The sequence below is a fragment of the Nilaparvata lugens genome, chromosome 12, assembly GCF_014356525.2.
Source record: "Nilaparvata lugens isolate BPH chromosome 12, ASM1435652v1, whole genome shotgun sequence".
Classification (NCBI taxonomy): Eukaryota; Metazoa; Arthropoda; class Insecta; order Hemiptera; family Delphacidae; genus Nilaparvata; species Nilaparvata lugens.
The window spans coordinates 21,749,303-21,771,271 of record NC_052515.1 but is presented as its reverse complement, the minus strand read 5'-3'; the positions used below and the strand labels follow the sequence as shown (position 1 = coordinate 21,771,271).

The 21,969-nt window shown below is 34.1% G+C and overlaps 1 protein-coding gene across 1 annotated transcript; it reads right to left on the bottom strand.

Moving 5' to 3' along the window:
• Nucleotides 1-1,816: 1,816 nt before the first annotated feature.
• Nucleotides 1,817-21,963, bottom strand: LOC111055088 (39S ribosomal protein L39, mitochondrial). Its single transcript, XM_039439143.1, has 7 exons — nucleotides 21,706-21,963; nucleotides 20,727-20,927; nucleotides 18,034-18,276; nucleotides 9,181-9,399; nucleotides 5,354-5,526; nucleotides 4,484-4,531; nucleotides 1,817-1,960 (listed from the first exon to the last, which is right to left on the bottom strand). Exons 1-7 carry the CDS (start codon nucleotides 21,785-21,787, stop codon nucleotides 1,886-1,888), a joined length of 1,041 nt encoding a protein of 346 aa, XP_039295077.1. The 5' UTR covers nucleotides 21,788-21,963; the 3' UTR covers nucleotides 1,817-1,885.
• Nucleotides 21,964-21,969: the final 6 nt, after the last annotated feature.

The following is a 21,969-nucleotide window of genomic DNA, read 5'->3' as shown; positions in this document are numbered from 1 at the left end:
TTGAAGCCTTTTACAGAATATTCGATGAAATATGTCCCAAGAGGCCTTTGAGATTAAACGCTGAGAAGAGAAATGTAGCTAAGTCAGGCTGGTATACACCGAAACTGGAGGAATTGAAAGACAAAATGATGACTTTCCGCTCCATTTTTCTTATAAGACGTAGCGATGATGCGCAACTGGCTTATAAAAGGAGTAAAAAAATCTATAAACGGGAAATAAATAGAGCAAAGCTCTGTTTTAATGCCAACTGTATCGAAGAGTCGGGTAACAAATCAAAAGCTGCGTGGACTCTGGTGAACAAAGTGAGGAGTGGAGGATCAAAACGCTCAAATATTGAGATTTCACCAGATCGTTTCAGCACGTATTACACATCATCCGTCCAGGAAGCAAAAGATGGCATCGAGCAACCACAGGTTACTGCAAGAGATTTCATGGAGCATCCACCGTCCACACATGAAGAATTCAAATGGACACAAGTGTCATGTGCTGATGTTTATAAGATTGTCATGGATATGAAAAACTCAAGAAGCAGGGACATTTTCGATTTATCCAACTATGTTTTAAATGTGTATTATGCTTTGTTTCATTCCCACTTGAGTTACAGTGTTATTCTGTGGGGAAATTGTTCACGGGTGTCTGAAGTTTTGGTTCTGCAAAAAAAGCGATAAGAATAGTAACCAACTCAAATGTGAGAGCTCACTGCAAACCGCTATTTGTCAAAACTAGAGTCATGACTGTCATTTGTTTGTATATATACGTTGCTTTTGTATATAAAATTGAAGGAAAGAAACCTTGATTGTAATATTAATGTGCACAATCATAATACGAGGAGCTATAGAAATGTACATATTCCTCAAGTAAGGCTATCAAGGACTTTGAGAAGCCATTTTAATGTGGGAATAAGACTTTTTAATCATTTGCCATCATATGTCAGAGATCTACCTTATCCTAGTTTTAGAAAGGCAATAAACAAATTCCTAAGTGACAACCCATTTTATAGTTTGACTGAATTTTATGAAAACTCCTTCAATTAATGTTTGTCTTATAAGATACTGTAAGTTATATTATAGGACCTACTAGTATGTGTATAAGATTATATTTCTTATTTATGAGTTACCTAGATGGTATAAATTTGTATTGAGTGGGTCTCCACCCAAATTATTAATGTAATGTTTTTTTAAATTCTCTGACATTGTCTAATGCAATTTTGTAATTGTTCTTTGACAAAAAAAAATTATTATTATTATTATTTGTTCTAATAGGACTATTTATACTCGCTCGGCTCGGCTGAGTCCCATTAGAAATCATAATATTTATATTTTTACTGTTTAATCTTTATATGATACCACAGAGAAAAAATAGCATAAGAAGATATACCATGGTATAGGGCGTTTATTTTTCAATGTTAACTGAAGCTGATAGTCCTAGTAGTTGTTTTTGGTGGAGCTATGTGATGCTGGTAGTCTCTCATACTGTGTCGTTCTTATACTCTCACCCCAACAAAACACTAATAATAGACAGTCTGTAGTCGACAGTAATTGGCTTGAGTTAACAAAAATCTGCTTGAAATTTTCAACATAAACGACTATAAGAAATCTTCCCTTATTATGCCATGGGAAATTTTCCCTTATTATGCCATGGAAAATCTTCCCTTATTATGCCATGGGAAATCTTCTTATGCTATATTTTCTTTATGATGGTACTGATAAGTGGAAATCCGCCTTGAAAATCAACAACACACCTCAAGCGTATAATAATCGTACACTAAATGAAAGGTTGAATGATTATTCCAAGTGAATGTGAGAGAAAGAAGAAATCATTTTCATAACTATTTATTAACAAACTGTATTAATACACAATAATCGTACACTAAGTGAAAGGCCATTTAGTTGGCCATTTCAGAGCTGGACCCTGGTGGCGTGAAATAGTCATCTGTTTGGTTGGGTAACCTTCCACTGTTCTGTAAATTGCAAAATATTAAAACATTAATATTCAAAATTCTTATCAACTAACCTTGAATCATATCAATTAAACTATACTTGACGTCAAAACAGTAGTGGCCTTTAGCTAAATATAGTGGCGGCGAAGGTAGATTGTAGCAGAGATGGTAGCTGAGATTGTTAACAATATGGGGGCACCGAGCTTTGCTCGTCATTTATTTATTGATAAACAGAACACAATTCTTCAAAATGATTGGGGAAGGACTAACAGGCACAGCCCGAAACTGTTTCTTTCCCGAATTTTGATTTATACACTATAAATAGTTCAAAAAGTAGGTTATGTTCCATACACTTGAATTCAGATCCAATTTTCAGTCCAAACATTTGAAAAAATTAAATTTTCAATTTAGATTGTTGACAAACCAAATTGAATAACAAAATAACACTCGCTAATCACTTAAAACTGTAAAATAATGATAAACTTTGAAAACTATGATACACTCCAATTTAGAATGATATACCATGTCATGTCAACAAATCAGATTATTTTGATCAAGTCAATTAAAATTTCTAGATCAATATTTTTTCTCGTGAGATAAGCTGAATGATTGCAAATAGTTGAACAGCTGAACATTCTGTCTCTCTCCCACATTTTCTGTTATCGACAGACGACGAAATTATCATCTGTTTTTCCAATGATGGATAATTATTATCCTTTTCATGTCCTCCAGTGAGTTTTCCCAGGGATGAGACCTAGTGCAATCATAAACCTACTATGTTCCAAATTTCGTGAAAATCGTTAGAGCCGTTTTCGAGATCCGTTGGACATACATAACCAGATAACCATATAAACAGAAACTGCTCGCTTAATATAATAGGATAAATGCATGTATCTATGTCTCCGCTTCATTCTACCATCCACCCGCCCTTTGCGCTCTACTATGTTCTGACACATTTGAATCCATCCATTACTTTTTAAAACTCCCAGCTACCTTCTCTGATAGCCTCTACCTTTGCCGCTTCAGTATGTTTTCACCCTGATTCTATTTTAATAGTTTATCAATAGAAACTAACAATCTTTAAAGGTTTAATAGAATGCATTTCTCTCAGTAAGCAAATTGCGTGTTCCAACACTTCAGTTGTTAATCGAAGAATATTGACATACAGTTACTTACAATCTTGAAAGATAATAATAGTTTGTTCAATGGTTAGATATTTACTGTGGTAAAATTGTGGGATTAGACAGTGGTGGTTTATGGTGAGATCAAATTATTGAGATTAACTGGGGATATTCCTTATAAATAACATTAAGGTCCGGTTTCCGAGCTCGGGATTTAGCCAAGTTCTAGACTTCAACTGGCTTTAAACTCTAAAGTCAGAAAATTTGCTTTCCGAGTCAGAGCGTTAACGTAGTCGAGGACTCACATAGACCTGAAGTTTCGAGATTACGTTAAACCCTGGCGTTTATAATTTCACTTTAAGTCCAGGACTTGAATTAGATTCTCGCCTCTTTCCGAGTCAAGGATTTATCAAAAATCTTCAAGTCCAGAACTTAAAACAGCGTGATTTTAAACCCTCGACTGAGGTAGGTTTTAAAATTAAGTTCTGGACTTGACTGAGCAAACACATCTCAGTTATTGTTTTGAAGTAGATGAATAGTTAAATAAATGTCTAAGAATACGTAAATTATTTGGATTAGTACATCTAATAATTTACATCTTCATAATTTATAGTTTGCAAGTCTATTTTAAAATAAAGTTCTATTAGAATTATGTGTAAAAAACTAACCTTATTTTACGACTGACATAACCTAAAAATTTTCAAGAAAAATAATAGGTACAAGGATTGCCTTGAAATTTTATCTTCCAATGTAAATGTTATTAATCAATGTCATATTCAACATATTAATAATAAATAATTATCATTCCAGTTTTTCTTAAAACAAATACGGTACGTTTTCCAACTCATTCATGTTCCAAAAGGTTAGGTTTTGCTTTGAATAGGCCTACACATAAATCGAGACGTATTTTTACAAAATTATTGTTACAAAATAGTTTGGAGAGCATGCTCATTTGAATAAGCCCGCTTCAATCAGCTGTCTCCCATTGCAAAAATAACAACAATATAATATTTTGAATTTTCCTCATGTTTACTGCGTTCAAGTCCTGGACTCAAATAAGATGAGAACTTAATACCCCGGAGTTTAGAAGATAAACCCGTGACTCAGAAAGTCGATTTAGACCCGAGTGCTTATTTTAGTCCTGGACTCTTTTTAAGTCCAGAAATTCTAGATGCCGAGCTCGGAACCCGGCCCTAAGTCTTCCTATTCAACCAAAGTTGACGGTCTGACGTTAATCTTACTATAATTGCGCAAAATGTAATGTAGTGTAAAACAATAATCTAGCTGTATAACATAAATTCCAAAACACAGCTAGGACAACAGAGCTATTATTTTCAAAAGGTTGTTTTCAATATGGTTTAAGTTCATTACATTGTCAGATTATAATATTGTATAGATAGCTACCTAAAAATTCAACACTTACCAATTTGCGAGCTCTGTCCTCCAGAATACTATAGCCAAAATGATTCAACTGAAAAAGAGAACATGTATTGTTAATTTTAAGTCTTCGATTTAATTTATTCAAGTTATCATTAAGATATCAAATTGGAATTGGAATACAAAAGCAACCTGTACACGTCGGCCCCGTGTACAACTTCCTCTAGCTATTGCAGGAACACGGAATTGGAAATGAGATGTACATTTGAATTCGGAACATTTCCAAATCCGCTTTCCTGCTACAGCTAGTGGAAGCTACTAGTCCCTGTGTGCAGGCTACTTTATAGCTTTTCAAAAAAAAAAATATATATATATAAAAATTCATTCATCAAATGATTAACATATCAAGCTACCTACAATTAGAAAGAAGCATAATCTGATAAATGTTGCTAAAACTTTTCCTGTACAAATAATGTCTAATATAACTAGTTTCTAGGGCTTATTCTCAATAAAATTTCTCTTGTTTCACATTTTCTGATATCAATTCATCTATTAATCATTCTATATTGTCATGAGTATTTTGACAAATACAATTACATCGTCAGGTACATAGTAAGAGAAAGTACTAAAAACTAGTACTACAGTTATTAATGAACATTAATTAAAAATAATCTGATTGTACGGGAAGAGATGTAGAGGTACTTCTCCATAATTAAAAGAAAAGTATTTAACTCTTATCTCTGAAGGATTCAGAGTTTGGGTAATTTGAGGGAGAGAATTGAATACTTCTTCATCTATCTTTCAACTTTATGTCGGATATTCAGTTTTTTCGGGTTTTTCTAATTTCACGAGGAATATAATAGGAAACTTCATTATCCATCTTTTGAATCCATACCGAGTAGGAAAAGCAACCTACCATAATTCCTCTGGGTAAAGCAACACCCTGGAACCTGTAGAACTGTCCCAGGTCAGTCTCAATTTGGTGCACAGCCGTAATGGTGGCTCGGCCTATGAATCCGGTCCCTGCTACCATCGGGCCACGGCTTATATCTATATGATCACCGGCTCTATACACTGTCACTGTGTTACCTGGAAAATTACAAACATAATTAAGATTTCATATTTATAATCATAGAGAAAAGATAGCGTAAGAAACAAAATATCCAATGGTATAAGGCTTTCATGTTCCAAAATTCATTGTTAACTCAAGCATTTAGTCCAAGTAGATCCTTTTCGTGAAGCTATGAGACGCTGGTTGGCTCTCATACTGTGCCGTTCGTATACTCTCTACTACTACTCCTTAGCTCTACAGGTCGCTACAACCCTTGGCCTCCCTCACAAAGCCTCTCCATCTCTCCCGATCGACTGCCTGCCTTTTCCAGTTTCGAACTCCAAGCGTTCTCAAATCCTGCTCTATGTCATCTGTCCATCTATTCCTTGGCCTTCCTTTTCTTCTTCTATTATATATTCTTTCCCTCCATATACACTCTCATCGTTCGTACACTCTCACCCGGCCAAAACAGTAATAAATTATAAACATTAGTTGACAGTAATCGGCTCAAGTTAACAAAAATCGGATTGAAATTTGGAACATAGACGAACTTATGCTATTTTCTCTATGATATGACTTCTACAAGTAACGTGTGTTTTGCATAACAAAATATCATGAAATCGAAGAAGAGTTATTTCACTTTAAACTGATCTTCGTTATTACTTTCGTTGGTTATGATATTTGATGGGTATTTATTTATTTGAATACATCTTACGTTGCCAGGTCTGATAAGACCTATGGTAAAGACTAAAACATGATTATGGCCACAAAAGGGGACTATGCCCACATAATTCATAGGTGTTTATAATGAGAGGGATGATTATTGACCGAGCGAAGTCAGGTCTAAGATTCAAGTCGACGGTTTTGCATTTCTCTTTATGTTTTTATTTTTATATTTATGTTCCGCATTTACGGCGAAACGCGGCAATAGATTTTCATGAAATTTTACAGGTATGTTCCTTTTTGAATTTCGCGTCGACGTATGTTGAATTTCACATCCAATTCAATGATTGAAATCATTAGTTCCTTCTTCACCGCCTGGAGCGCTCATTTCTTCTGCTCACATTTTGTCTTCTCTCCAGCAGCTGCTGCGCTCTGGTGACTGCCTTTCAAAGCTGGACACAGCCTATGCAGTTATGACTTGCATTTTTTTGATGGCTGGCTTCTTCTCATCATGTCGAAGTCGTGTTTCGTTTAATCTTTTCAAGTTTTTCCGGTAAAACCTTGCTCAGTGCAATGGGATAATTCTATTCCTATTTCTTCATTCTTGTGAGTTGGTGGCGCGTGTGTGTAACAAATTGATTCAATATCAATTTTATTTTCCTTTGGGTGAACCCAACCATCTACTTTTGACTGTAACTTGGCGTGCCTTGTTAATATTTTGTGAATCTACTTCAACACTATCATCTACTGTTCCTATTTCTTTATTCTTGTGAGTTGGTGGCGCGTGCGTGTAACAAATTGATTCAATATCAATTTTATTTTCCTTTGGGTGAACCCAACCATCTACTTTTGACTGTAACTTGGCGTGCCTTGTTAATATTTTGTGAATCTACTTCAACACTATCATCTACTTTCAACTTGGATTGACGTGCCTTGTTGCTATTAATGAATCTGTTTCAATATCATATTGAATCTTCCTTTAAACTTGATTTCGAACTGTAACTTACTAATGTTTGGTAATGCCCTGCCTTTACTTGACTGTTGTGTTTAAACTGGTAGCCACACACTTGCTTAGGCTTACCTCAGTTTCCATATGAACTGGACAATTCAACTAAAGTTAGCTCTTCAAATATTGAACAGTGATTAATATTTTCTTGGAAGACCTTTCAGTGTTTCCAAACGAACTGGGAGTTCAATGTGCTGTAACCAATCGTCTTATCCATACAAGTGTTGGAAATCTGCATCAATTCACCACGGACAGTATACCCATACTTCAAGCAAGCCTACCTTGACTATTTCCTGGAGCCAACTTGAACACCACTATCATGTTGAAACCCTAGGTAACTGCATATTTTTACCATCTTTGTATTTGCTAAGTACCTTTATCTTCCTATCCCTTAAATAAGGTTAGGGTTGAGTTTATTTATTACTTGGATCTATTTACTTAGGCTATTTTTGATTTTTTGTTGCTTCATCATAGGTCAGATTTTTGTATGAAACAAGAATAACTATGACAACCTATTGTAATGTTTTCAATCATTCAGTTCAGTATTTGAATTTTCAATCATGAATGTTGTCAGAACATAATCTTTTCTTGTTCATGATGCAACTTACTATTGCAGAATCACTTAACATATTAAAATATTGGTTACTTGGTAAAATATTGTACATCACTTGCTTAGGCTAGTTTTTTGATCATCACAATTTATTATTGACTTAGGATTTTAAAACAAACAAGCAATTTTTATTGCATCAAATATATTTTGTTCAATTACAATATTTTGTAATCTACAAATTTTATAAATATTAAATTCATCACATTTTAAATTCAATTTCAGTATTTTTCAAGCTCATTATTGTATTGTAATCTTATGATTAGTATTCAGGTTATTTGTAAGTGTGAATTACCATATATGCAATGCATCTTAACTGAATTGTCTCTACTAAATTTCGATGTTTATCAATTATAAATTTTCCATATTAAACCTCAATGGTTATTGATTTTGAACTGCCTCTAATGATTCTTGATGTTTATCAGTTATCTTGATTGTTTGCTTCTCCATTTAAATTTTTATGTTTACTGATCTTAACAATTTGTTATCAACTTTAATTCTGTATGATTATTGAGCTACTTGTATTCACTATCAAAAATTATTGTTCTGCCATTTCTATTTCAATACATTTATATATTGCTCACTTGGTATTTTTTCTCCAAGAACCTATTCATGTTAGTAATAATTTTTCCGTCTTTTATGAAGCAAGACGGTGGTCCTCCTTATTAAAATTATGTTGTATCTGGGTCAATGACCAATAAGCAAAATATTTACATCACATTGACCAGCCGCTCTATACTGATCCACTAGCTACCAGAATTCGGACTCAGAAACAATAACGTATATATAAGGTTTTTTGAAAATTTGCATTTTAAGGATAATATAAAAGGAAAAGGAGTCTCCTTTGAACGCCAATATTACCGTAAAAATCAGACTTATTATTCATCATAAATCAGCTGTCTAGTGGACTATAATACTACCCGTTCAAAAACATCGAACATCTTGAAAATTTATTTTTCCATCAACGTTGGAGACAGTTGCAGCCAGACTTGATAACAGCGCTGACACTCACATTCCGGGACGACACGTCATGGTACGATAGGACAGAAAGCTCTATGTTTATTTAGGATTTTTTCTAGACATTTTAAATTGATAAATTATTTATTAATTTTTGAGAAAACATAAAAACAGGTCAATGTAACTTACTGAGCGCGAGGTCTACTGTTCACAGAACTACTAGTACTATAGTTTCAAGTGAGATTACTATAATTTCGACTGAGCTGTTCGTTTGGAGATGAGACTAGTCAAAATAATAGAAACCATTCGGAATAACAAAACGTTCCTGCTCGTATCGTACCGGATCATGTTGTTGATGATGATGACGGCGTACGAAAAATCAATAAACTTGAAGATGACTTGGACTTCGTACAATTTAAAACCCAACAAAATTGGTCAATGAACTTGTAGATGACTCACTAGGATTGTTAGACGCAATATCAGGAATCTGTTCGACTTTGAAGGAGTTATCGGCGAACATTTCGAGCGCCACTTCAGACGTGACTTCGAGCCTCTCCAGCGGCAGATCTTTTTTGGCCAGCGACACAAACTCGGCCGACAGAGTTCGCAGGTCGTCTTTCACCGGCACCCAATCATCCAAACCCAGTTTCACGTCGTAGACAAAGCTACCGCTCTTCACTAAAAACAAAAACAACATATTTTCGATAAAATTCAAATCAAATAATTTCTATTGCATGTATCACATTAAATAGTATATTTCGCACCTAGAGCAGAAAATGAGATTTTTCCAGCTCGAAATCGGTTTTCAAGTCCGAGGCCGTAGGCCGAGGACTAGAAAAGATTGAGAGCTGGAAAAACATTTTTGCCCGTGGTGCGAACGATATTTTTCGCCACACTACAGGTATTGCTGACAAAATAAATAAAGAATACAAAAAAAAGAATACTCGTTAAGCTATCGTACCTATCTCTTGATTTTAGTGGTAGAAGATTTGCAGTCAGGATTTCAGATTCTTTTAAAATTTCACTTGGAATACCACAGTCATCTTCAAGCATTTTTGAAAATTCGGAATGCACTAATCAACAATAAATAATTGAATAAAACTGGTCGCGAAGCGAATTAGTTTGATTCGAAACTGGAACTGAAATCATGGCGACTTCAGCACTGATGATGAAAGTGGACACTTGCCCGATCTAGCGGATGACTTAACTACTTCCATGAGCGGCTGGAAAGAGACAACTTTCTGGGCTAGACCGGAAAAGAAACCCTTTTCTGACGTCGTCTGCAAACAAGGTCTTTCAGATCTACGTAGGGACTGGAAAACAGCTGCTTTCTGTGCAGTGTGGCGAAAAAGTATTTAGTAACAAGATACAGATTTCAGCATTAGATTCAATTTGATAAATTATTACAAGTTTGTGATGAACGTCAGAAAAAAAGCGTGTAGCCCAATATGGATTCATAACTTAATCACGTACACTAAACAATTTCAATTTTATTTTATTCACGTATCATACAATTTTAACAACACAATTACAATTATAAAATGAATATTAGAACCCACATAGACTATTACGTTCGTGTGTGGGAGCAGTTCTTAAGATTAGCTGTGTTGATTCAAAAGAACACACGTCGATATTTTATTTGTAGAACAGCTGTTTTGACAACTTTTAAAAAATCCTCAGATTTCATAATTCAAACAAAGGAAAATTTACTCTGAAAACAATAACAATAGTATAATCGTAGTTTTAATAAAATTATTTAGCCGCCAATCGGCATAATGTTATTCCCCTAGATTATCCTCGTTTAAGAATGAGGCTTATAGATCAATGAGCAAGGAAAGTTGTGTGAATGTACCACACCAGATTTTTATACTTTGAAGTTATCGGGGTACTGCTTGAATTAGACTCTAATGTTGTTTTCAAGATACTGAGAAATGAATCTGCAGCTTTGTCAACATCATTTGTATTTAAAACTTCATCCCATCACTGAAATTGCAAACAATGTTTAACGCTGCTCCAACATACTTTTGAATGAAATTGATTACTATTTTTATTGTTATTATTATTACAATAATTACTACTACCGGTATTATGAATTATGTTTAAGCAGATAGGATAGTGATCGGTTATTTCGGATTTTAAGATAAAAGATGATAATTTTGTTTTGTTGGGTATTTTTGAAAAAATATGATCAATACAAGTATTACTATCAGGCCGGGTTACTTTATCAATACATGAAATTAAGCCGTTTGCATACATCACCTCCATGTAGCGATCTAATTGCATATTTGGGATTGGATTAAGTATGTCACAGTTGATATCGCCAATCACTGCCGAAAGGCCAGCGTTATCAAAGTTCTTGCCACAAAAATCATTCAAGGCATTTGTGAACAGCAACTGATTAGAATTTGGACTGCGATAAACAGCTAGGAGATTGCAAGGCAGACCAAACCAGTCGAAAACAAGATTCAGGCAGGTGGCAACCCCTCCCAAACACAGCTCAGTACACGAGACAGGGCACTATCAATATAAATAACAATACCATCATTATTATTGATACTAATGAAACCATCAATGTGTATTAAATCAGTATCGTAATTAAGACATGCTTCAGTTAGAATAATGCAGTTGAATTTACTTTGAGATCTTCAATCAATACTAAGAATTCGTCGAAATTGCGATTATATCTCCGGATATTCTGGTGGATAATTTTGAACGATTGAGTATTATCTATCTTATATTCCTGGCTAGCCTGATAAAAACTACCTGTATCTTCACAGTATAAGCACTCTACTAATTGGTAATAAAAAATTAGATTCTGTTCAATCATAAAAATCAATCCGAAAGAATCCGCTTTCGGAAAGCTGCTAAAAAATATAAAGAGAATTATAAGAGGCCAATAGCTTTGTTGATGATTAAAAAGTTTTCATTAATTTGTAAGATCGAATTTAGATTGAAAGGAAAGAGTATCAATGCAAAGACAAGTTCTCTCCTTGATTTAGAAAAAAAGTATGAGTTATATCAAGAGGTGCGCTATTGAAGTATCAAGTTTCAAGACAAGACTTTACTAAGTTAGAAGCAAAACAATATACACTGAAAAAATAAATAAATTTAGGTATTTTCCAATTTGAAGTGTTTTTATAGATCTAAGCAATAAGATATCATACTTTCAGATAGTGATAGCCAATTCAAGTTGGTTTCATAGAATAAATTTATTAGCTCACAACTTAAGTTAGTTAAAAAACATAACCGATCTTCAAAACGAAAATAAGAAACTTATTGAAAACTTTGCTAGTATTGAAGCGGATAATGCAAATTTGAAGACAAGAGTTTCAGTTCTTGAAAATAAAATAAACGAGATGGAACAATATTCTAGGCGTATGAACATTCAGATCGATGGTATACCGGTTACACAGGGTGAAAAGGTGGACGATATCGTCGAGAAGCTGGGAAATCTTTTAGAAGTTGCTTCTCCGATTGAAAGTGTACTTTCCATGCACCGTGTACCGTCAATTAACGCTAAGAAGTGTCAACCAATTATTGTGCAGTTCTCAAACCCTATGCAGAGAGGAAAGTGGCTGGAAGCATACCGCAAAAAACGAGATGTTACTTCTACGGATCTCAACCCTGTCCTCCAACCAAAAACCAACATCTATATCAACGAGCATCTGACGAGGGAAAATAAAACTTTGTTGGCGGCAACCAAAGCTGTGGCCAAGGAGCGAGGCTACCAGTTCGTATGGGTGCGGCAAGCAAAAATCTACGTTCGGAAGGAGCACAACAGCAAAGCAGTTAGAATTTTCACTCATGATGGGTTACAAAAACTTGTTTAAGAAATCCCCAATTCTCATTACAGGTATTTTTCATAGAGATCCACTGTTATTACACTGCATTATTTTGGTTTTAATGAAGAACTGTAAATTTATTCTCATGTTATTTACTTTTAGGATATTATTAATTTATTTTCCTATGCCTGGTTGAATGAGATTATTAGATTATTGCCTGCTCTATTAGAATTCAACTATATACGTGCGTATTACGTTACACATAATGTGTACTTATTTAAAATAATAATCAATTGCATTTTACACTCCTATGATTAATGGAAGAAGATAATCTAGATCTAGGTAATACTAACAACATTTGATTATTTTCAACCCGATTTCTTTTTGCCTGAGGTTAATTACTATAGTTTAGGAATTATCGTTCAAAATATTAGGAGTGTACGGAAGAATTTTGACCAGTTCTTAGTTATGTTAAATATTGCAGAAAAACCTAAAATAATTATCCTTACAGAAGTTTGGATTAAAGATAATGAGATTGATCTTTACAAGATAGACCACTATAAATGCTTTTATAAATGTAACTACTTGAATAGATCAGGTGGTGTAATGGTTTATGTTAATAAAGAGGTCTCTTGTACTGAGCTGAAAAACGAATTTACAACTGCTGACTGTATCTCTTTGAATTTTAAATTTGAAAATTTTTGTATAGTTCTTCTTGCCGCTTATCGGCACCATAATAGCACACCAAGTATATTCATAAATGAACTCAAGAGTTGGCTTGAACAAAATTCCAGCATTAATTCAGTTTTCTGTGGAGATATAAACCTGAACACTCTCGTTGATAACGATGATGTAAATGATTACTTGAATCTGCTAGCTTCATTGGGTTATACATGTTGTATAAGAGAAATAACTAGACCTGCATCGTTAACATGCCTTGATCACCTCTTTGTAAGATCCAGTCCACTTTTAGAGTATCAAAGTGCATTGTTCACAACCGACATTACTGATCACAGCACTTTAGGCGTCATGTTTAAAAAATCAAAGATAAGAGATAGTACTCAGCAAGATAGAAATGGAGATCAGTTAGTGGTAAATGAAAAAATATGCTTTATGAAATTGAATGATAAATTAAATCTTTGTGACTGGTCAATAGTTTACAATGCACCAAGTGTTGATAGTGCTTGGAATGAATTCTTAAAAATCATAGAGGAATGTAGGAGTGGTTCTGTGGTCACTACGCATGTCAATTCTTTAACTAGAGCAAAAAATATTAGTCCTTGGATAACGAGTAATATTCATAGGCGATTGCTAAAAAGAAATAAACTATACCACAAAGTTAAAAATCGTCCTTTCGATTTGCAACTAAAAATTATTTTAACGCCTTTAAACTCAAGTTAGCTGACGACATAAAAACTACAAAGATAAACTACTACAGTCAATTATTTGAGAAAAATCATAATAACAAAGCTGCTCAGTGGGGAATAATCAATGATATAACAGGTAGAAAAAGAAAGAATAAAACTTTTGAAAGTATCTATACAATGAATAACAATACTGTTGTTACTGATTCACCGACTATTGCCAAGGAGTTTAATGAATATTTTATAAGTGTTCCCAATAATGTCAGGGATGACCTACTTAGGAATATAAACCCGAATCATCAATTCTCACCAGAAGATTACAATAGGGTTTTTAAATACAATATCTCTGAAAATTCTATCTTCTTACACCCTGCTACGGAAGAAGAAATTCTCCAACTGATTAGATTAATGCCCTCAAAAAGATCGACAGGATATGACTCACTCACAAGCGATATTTTGAAACACATTATTCCTATTATACTGCCTATTTTATGTTACCTGTGTAATGCTAGTTTGTCGCAAGGAGTATTCCCACAAGTCTTGAAAAGAGCAGTGGTGGTACCAGTTTTCAAAGGTGGAGATAAATTACTATTGAATAATTATAGACCCATAGCGCTGCTCTCTATCTTTTCTAAAATATTAGAAATGTTATTCCCCTAGATTATCCTCGTTTAAGAATGAGGCTTATAGATCAATGAGCAAGGAAAGTTGTGTGAATGTACCACACCAGATTTTTATACTTTGAAGTTATCGGGGTACTGCTTGAATTAGACTCTAATGTTGTTTTCAAGATACTGAGAAATGAATCTGCAGCTTTGTCAACATCATTTGTATTTAAAACTTCATCCCATCACTGAAATTGCAAACAATGTTTAACGCTGCTCCAACATACTTTTGAATGAAATTGATTACTATTTTTATTGTTATTATTATTACAATAATTACTACTACCGGTATTATGAATTATGTTTAAGCAGATAGGATAGTGATCGGTTATTTCGGATTTTAAGATAAAAGATGATAATTTTGTTTTGTTGGGTATTTTTGCAAAAATATGATCAATACAAGTATTACTATCAGGCCGGGTTACTTTATCAATACATGAAATTAAGCCGTTTGCATACATCACCTCCATGTAGCGATCTAATTGCATATTTGGGATTGGATTAAGTATGTCACAGTTGATATCGCCAATCACTGCCGAAAGGCCAGCGTTATCAAAGTTCTTGCCACAAAAATCATTCAAGGCATTTGTGAACAGCAACTGATTAGAATTTGGACTGCGATAAACAGCTAGGAGATTGCAAGGCAGACCAAACCAGTCGAAAACAAGATTCAGGCAGGTGGCAACCCCTCCCAAACACAGCTCAGTACACGAGACAGGGCACTATCAATATAAATAACAATACCATCATTATTATTGATACTAATGAAACCATCAATGTGTATTAAATCAGTATCGTAATTAAGACATGCTTCAGTTAGAATAATGCAGTTGAATTTACTTTGAGATCTTCAATCAATACTAAGAATTCGTCGAAATTGCGATTATAGCTCCGGATATTCTGGTGGATAATTTTGAACGATTGAGTATTATCTATCTTATATTCCTGGCTAGCCTGATAAAAACTACCTGTATCTTCACAGTATAAGCACTCTACTAACTGGTAATCAAAAATTAGATTCTGTTCAATCATAAAAATCAATCCGAAAGAATCCGCTTTGGGAAAGCTGCTAAAAAATATAAAGAGAATTATAAGAGGCCAATAGCTTTGTTGATGATTAAAAAGTTTTCATTAATTTGTAAGATCGAATTTAGATTGAAAGGAAAGAGTATCAATGCAAAGACAAGTTCTCTCCTTGATTTAGAAAAAAAAAGTATGAGTTATATCAAGAGGTGCGCTATTGAAGTATCAAGTTTCAAGACAAGACTTTACTAAGTTAGAAGCAAAACAATATACACTGAAAAAAAAAATAAATTTAGGTATTTTCCAATTTGAAGTGTTTTTATAGATCTAAGCAATAAGATATCATACTTTCAGATAGTGATAGCCAATTCAAGTTGGTTTCATAGAATAAATTTATTAGCTCACAACTTAAGTTAGTATGGTCGCCTACTTGAGTAGAACAATTTAAAAGACTGAAACATTTTTGCAATATGTTTCACTTTGATCTCTCTTTCAAAATTGTAAATGAACAAGATAAAATAAAATATACATAGTTAATAATCATTTCAACAACCAAATCTGAATATCATTTAATATCTGTTCGTTGAACTGATTAATGAAAATTAAAAACGAATATGCAATGAATCTTTCTTGGATTTCCACTTCATTAAACGAATTGAGGGTTTCGGAAAAACATTTCATGATATAATATATGACATAAATGAATTAAGAATTAAGTTACCTCTGTTAGTATGCTTCCCATTTACCATTACCTCGTCTACAGATGTAGTGAAATAATCAAATCAAATAGTTTTATTACTTGTTCTTGAGCAATTACTCATACACATTATATTCTAATCAGATGGATAATATATTCTTTATTAACATAACAAATAATCAAATCACGAACATTACAAAAAATCCTGCTACGATAATATTATAACAATATTCAAAATTAACATTAGAAATTACAAAAATACACAAATAGCTTGAAAAAGAATTCGATAGAAATTTCCAAATATAGCAATAACAAAATTAACCGACAATGTGATGTTAGATTAGGAATTTTGTAGCTACATTAATAATAGTCAAACAATAGTTATTCAAACGTTAATGAGATATCGAGATTGTTTTTAGTGATTGTTTCTATTGTAATGACAATAGGCTTACGCCAATATATAAAAACTGTAATTGAATACTTTATAAAATATAAATCCAATTTTCCTCGCACTTTAAATTCAATTGTCAATAATTATAGGCTAATGTGAAAATACATGCAAATATATGTCACATATCACACCAATATTGGAAGTTTAAGGAAACAGTTTATATAAACACTAAAATAATAAACCTCATTACGAACCACTTCCTCAGAGATAGAAAAACTTAACTACATATAAAAAACATGACCTACAGTATGAGGCTCGAGATTTCTGTTCACACTACTGATTGCAATGCCATTTTTTTATATATTTGTTGGAAGTGGATTCGCTTACAATTTTTGCTCATATTTTTTTCTCTCTCTTTTCTACCTTCTTCCCCCATTCTTCCCTTTTCCACTCCTTTTCACCCTTCATTACATAATTTTATACCCTTCCTCTACCTGCCTATTACAGGGAACCATGGGAAACCATAGATGGCTAGGTATTTTTCTCTTTCATTTATTTTCAGCAAACCCCAACCATGAAGCCGGTTTTTTTAATAGAAATTTTATTTTTGATTGTGTTGTTTTGTATTTTGATTTCTTTTGTGTGTCTTGAGTTGATTTGGGATAGGCGAGCTATTATATTAGGCGAGCAATTTCTGTATGTCTGTTTATATTTTTATACCTGGTTATTTCTGTATCTGGTTATTTATGTTCAACGGATCTCGAAAACGGCTCTAACGATTTTCACGAAATTTGGAACATAGCAGGTTTATGATATAAAAATTCTTTTGAAGTACAGATGATTATTTAGTGTTCTATCAAAAACAGAAGATGCGTGTGCCTGTGTGGGAGATCAGCTTTGTAATAATTCAATGGCTTACCGTATCTCGCGAGAAATATTATCTAGAAATTTTATCAAAATAATCTGATTTGTTGACATGACATGGTCTATCACTCTAAATTAGAGTATATCATAATATTCAAAGTTAATAATTATTTTATAGTTTTAAGTGATTAGTGAGTGTTATTTTGTTATTCAATTTGGTTTGTAAACAATCTAAATTGGAACTTTTCTGTTTTTAAATATTTTGACTGAAAATTGGACCTGAATTCAAGTGTATGAAACATAACCTACTTTTTGGACCACTTATAGTGTATAAATCAAAATTCGGGGAAGAAACAGTTTTGGGCTGTGCCTGTTTGTCCTTCCCTAATCATTTTGAAGAATTATGTTCTGTTTATCAATAAATAAATAACGAGCGAAGCTCGGTGCCCCGATATTTATTCATTAATTAAATAAATGAATGAATTTGATAAATTACAAAATCATATTTATTTGAATATCTACTAACCGTTTGGCGGCGGAAAGCTGTGCAGCGACACAGGCACATGATCCTTGAACGCGTTGTCGGCGACAGCACCCAGCACGAAGGAGCATGTCCGCCAGAAGGCCTTGTTCACGTGGAAGGGGTCCTGGTCCTCGAAGTGCAGCAGCTGGAGGGTGCAGTCGCTCTCTAGCGGCCGGTGCATGTCCCACAGTGTCGTGTCGTCCAGCAACGCCAGTGCCATCTTGTTCACTATTCCCTCCGAAATGTCTGTGCAAATCAATCAATAATTTTATTCAGTTTGACACAAAACAAAAAAAAATCGAAACACAAAACATTACAATCAAAATACAAATCTATAATAAAATAAAGGAAAGAATTGTCTTGAACATGTACGGGATAAAAAATAAATGAATGACACATCATCACGTCTGAACTACTAAACTGATTAACTTGTAATTTTGCATATAGATTTCGTCATAGGCTTACTTATATTGCTATTAACCAATTGATTGTAGTTATTAAAACAAATTTACTCAATTTGTGATTCAAAGTTTACGTAATTATGGAAGCACAACCAAGCAGGGTTTCGTCAGGTGACTCCGTAGCATAGTTGGTATAGCGAGCGCGGTTGATGAATCAAAGGTTGCGGGTTCACAACATATCAAACCCATTTTTTTGCTGGAAGTTTTCAACTCTTATAAAGATTGTCCACGTAATTTTGAATGAAATAATTGGAAATTATTATATTTTTCTGTTTCCTGGACATAAAGAGATTGCATTCTACAACACCAAATTTCCCCCAGTCCAAAGCACGTCTAATCTGGCAACGTTGCGTGGCTATTAAATGTTAGCGCTATTTCCTTTCTGCTTTGTCAAATTATAGATAAAGATAGCAACACTAATGTTAATCGAATATTGACATTATAACGTGGAACTCAAAAGGTTAATCATGTTTCAAAGCTAAAAGCAAGTTTGAGGGGTTAGGTTTTTGCTTTTAAATGGTAATAAGCTGGCCAACCTGTCTCCCCGACAACTAAGCTCCTCGCAACTTTGATCACAAGCCTCAGCCAAACCCCTGGCAAAATATACCATTGCCGTCAACTAGTCTCCCCTACTACACAAAGGAGTTTGGTTTTCGACAACCAAGCACCCCGCCAGCTGATCCCCTGCTGAATATGAAGGGTCTGGTTGTCGTGATCGTACCCGACAACCAAGCTCCTCGTACACTAACAACAACGAAGCTCCCCGACAGCCGATCCCCTATTAGGCATTGAAACCAGCTTGAAGCGGGCGGGGAAGTAGTACAATGTTTCACTGTTTCACACATTCTATGAATTCGATTATTAGAAGAAAAGCTTTTTAATGTTGTTACTTCTATCACTGCAAATATTAAATGAAAGAAACTATTTCTATTTCCGATTCCAACTTACTCGGAAATGTTTATCTTACTGAATTGGCGAGCATTTTCAGAATGAGTGTTTGTACGTATCGCAAGTGATTCCTGTATGTATGTATATAATATATGTGAGTACGTACAGGAACGGCCTAAGGGCCATGCGAGCCTTGCGTTGTGGACGAATTGTAGCAATATATGTTACCAGTATATATTATATTGATGCCACTAAATCACTCAACAAGGTATTTTGAACTTGCTTCACTCGCTTGTTGTTTTGAAATGTAGCTCTTAGATAATAACATTAATATAAAAATATGAACCAATACCTAAGCTGAACCTCTTTATGAGTTTCAAATATTGGTTCTTGAAAAATGTGATATAACTCATCAAAAAGCAATGAATGACTGGGAAAATCAGGCGTGATTTGAGGAAATCCATTGAGTAAGTGTATGAAATATATGTCAGTTTACTCGCTAAAACTCCAGCACTCAAACGTGAGCGTGCGAGGAGCTTGGTTGTCGGGTTCGGTGACAACGGAGCTCCTTGCACGCTGGCGTCCTCTAGTCTCCCCGACAGCCAATCCCCTACTGGTTAAGAAGGGACTGGTTGTCGGGACCGTAGACGACAACCAAGCTCCCCCGTCAGCCTATCAGCACAAGGTTACCATTTTTTCTCTCCTTATCATTTTGATAATGTACTTATTGTATGAATCAATAAAGAATAAAGAATCTCTCTCAGCCAAGCAGTTCCTCTCTCAGGAGCTCGGTTGACAACGTCAACCAATCCCCTTGCAATTAGTTTTAAAAGGAGCTCAGGTGACGAGGAGCTTGGTTGGCGCATCCCCGCTGGTATTATTTGAAATATATTATGAATATAATTCGTGATCAACTGAATCTATATCGAGATGAAGTGAATGTTACCCGAAATATTTGTTAACTTGCAAGCAATCATCTAACAACGGTAGTAGTTTACCATTGCATTATTCCATGTAATTAATAATCCACCTGACAGCTAATTTTTGATTTTCAATGATGCATGCAAGTTATTTTTTTATAGACTTCAAATGTTATTCTGTTACATAATCAGCAAGAACGAAGGAGTGAATTAATTTCGTTGGCCAACAAAATACATCTGTATAACAATTTAAATAATAAGTGTTGAAAATTTAAATTTAAATTACGAAGGCAATAGACGGTTATCGTCGAACATACAAATTGACGACTACAGACTCTAGTCAAACGTAGGAATTTGCTACGTTTGTTAGATTTGATTATTGACCAACTATTCAAGAAACAAAGAATTGGAAATGATCAATACTTACGTTGTGCTACATTGAAGGGAGTTGAAATGCCCCTATTCATGACAAATTCCATGTTCTCAGGGGGGCCTTTATAACTGACAGATATCTTCTCAATTCGGCCAACTTGTTCTCTTTGGCGTTTCTTTTCCAAATCAAAGATCTCATTTCGTCTTTGCCGTTTCTGTTTTACGTCGACAGCAGGCGAGCCGGAACTAAACGATTCTAAAAAATGAAGAAACAAACAAGTTTTGTGGCACTGATAATGGAAGATATTTATCAATTGGAATGAAATTGAGGCCTCAACTAGACGAGTTTAATAGACGTGCTGAATTTATTTCGCACGTCTTCCAAAAATGCCTGGACTCAAATGGGGAGCTTCTATTTTGCTCGTATAATTTACCCCATAATTCATAATGCATTCGGCTATCAAGCTATCATTAGGTGTCTGAAACATTTGTATAGTTGGGACCTAGGACCTCAACTATACGAGCGTAATAGACGCGCTGAATTTATACCGCCCGTCCTTAGAATGCATGACCAGTTATGGGCGCTTCTATTACGCTTGTATAGTTTTTCTCAAATCCCTTGCATCCTGTACCTAGAACAAGCTAAGAAAATTCCATGCGTCTATTTCACTCATAATATTATTAGCCTACTTAGTACAATATGTAACATAATATGATTACAAAATAATTGTAATATTCATAATGCCGCTAGTTCTATATATTAACAATTATACCACAAAATTATTCATTATATTAAATATTTACAATGACAATATTTAAATAAATAAATCATGAGATTATTCTTTCGTCAAAAGTTGTGTGTACAATATTATAGTTTCAACATAGACAGGTGTGGGGGCTGGCAGTCTTAATTTACACACAAGATTGGTATGATAGCCAAATATTTCAAACTGAGCCAGCGGCTTATTTCATGCATGAAATAGTCTACTATTTAATTTGTTGTATAAAGATAAATAATAATCTTGGCTACATACTTGTAAGATTGATGTTAGTAACAAGACGATCCTTGCAAGAACATCTGATTGATGTTGATAATCTTGTAAAAATATGCATCATCCTTATTTAAATCTTATATTGATATTAAATAGTGCAATAACTCTAAAAATAAATTACTACAGAGCACCGAAAAATACAAAATGACAAAGAAGTTGAACCAACTTTGAGGTTAAAATCTGGAAATTGCATCCTGGCTAGCATAGAGAAGGGAGATACATAGAGAGCTAGGTATCGCAGAGGAG

Coding starts and splice junctions, on each gene's coding strand:
- LOC111055088 (XM_039439143.1), bottom strand. CDS start 21,787: ATGATGCATATTTTTACAAGATTATCAACATCAATCAGATGTTCTTGC. Junction 20,928..21,705: donor TACTAACATCAATCTTACAA/GTATGTAGCCAA, acceptor TTCATTTTTTAG/AATCGTTTAGTTCCGGCTCG. Junction 5,527..9,180: donor TATTGCGTCTAACAATCCTA/GTGAGTCATCTA, acceptor GTAATTTTCCAG/GTAACACAGTGACAGTGTAT.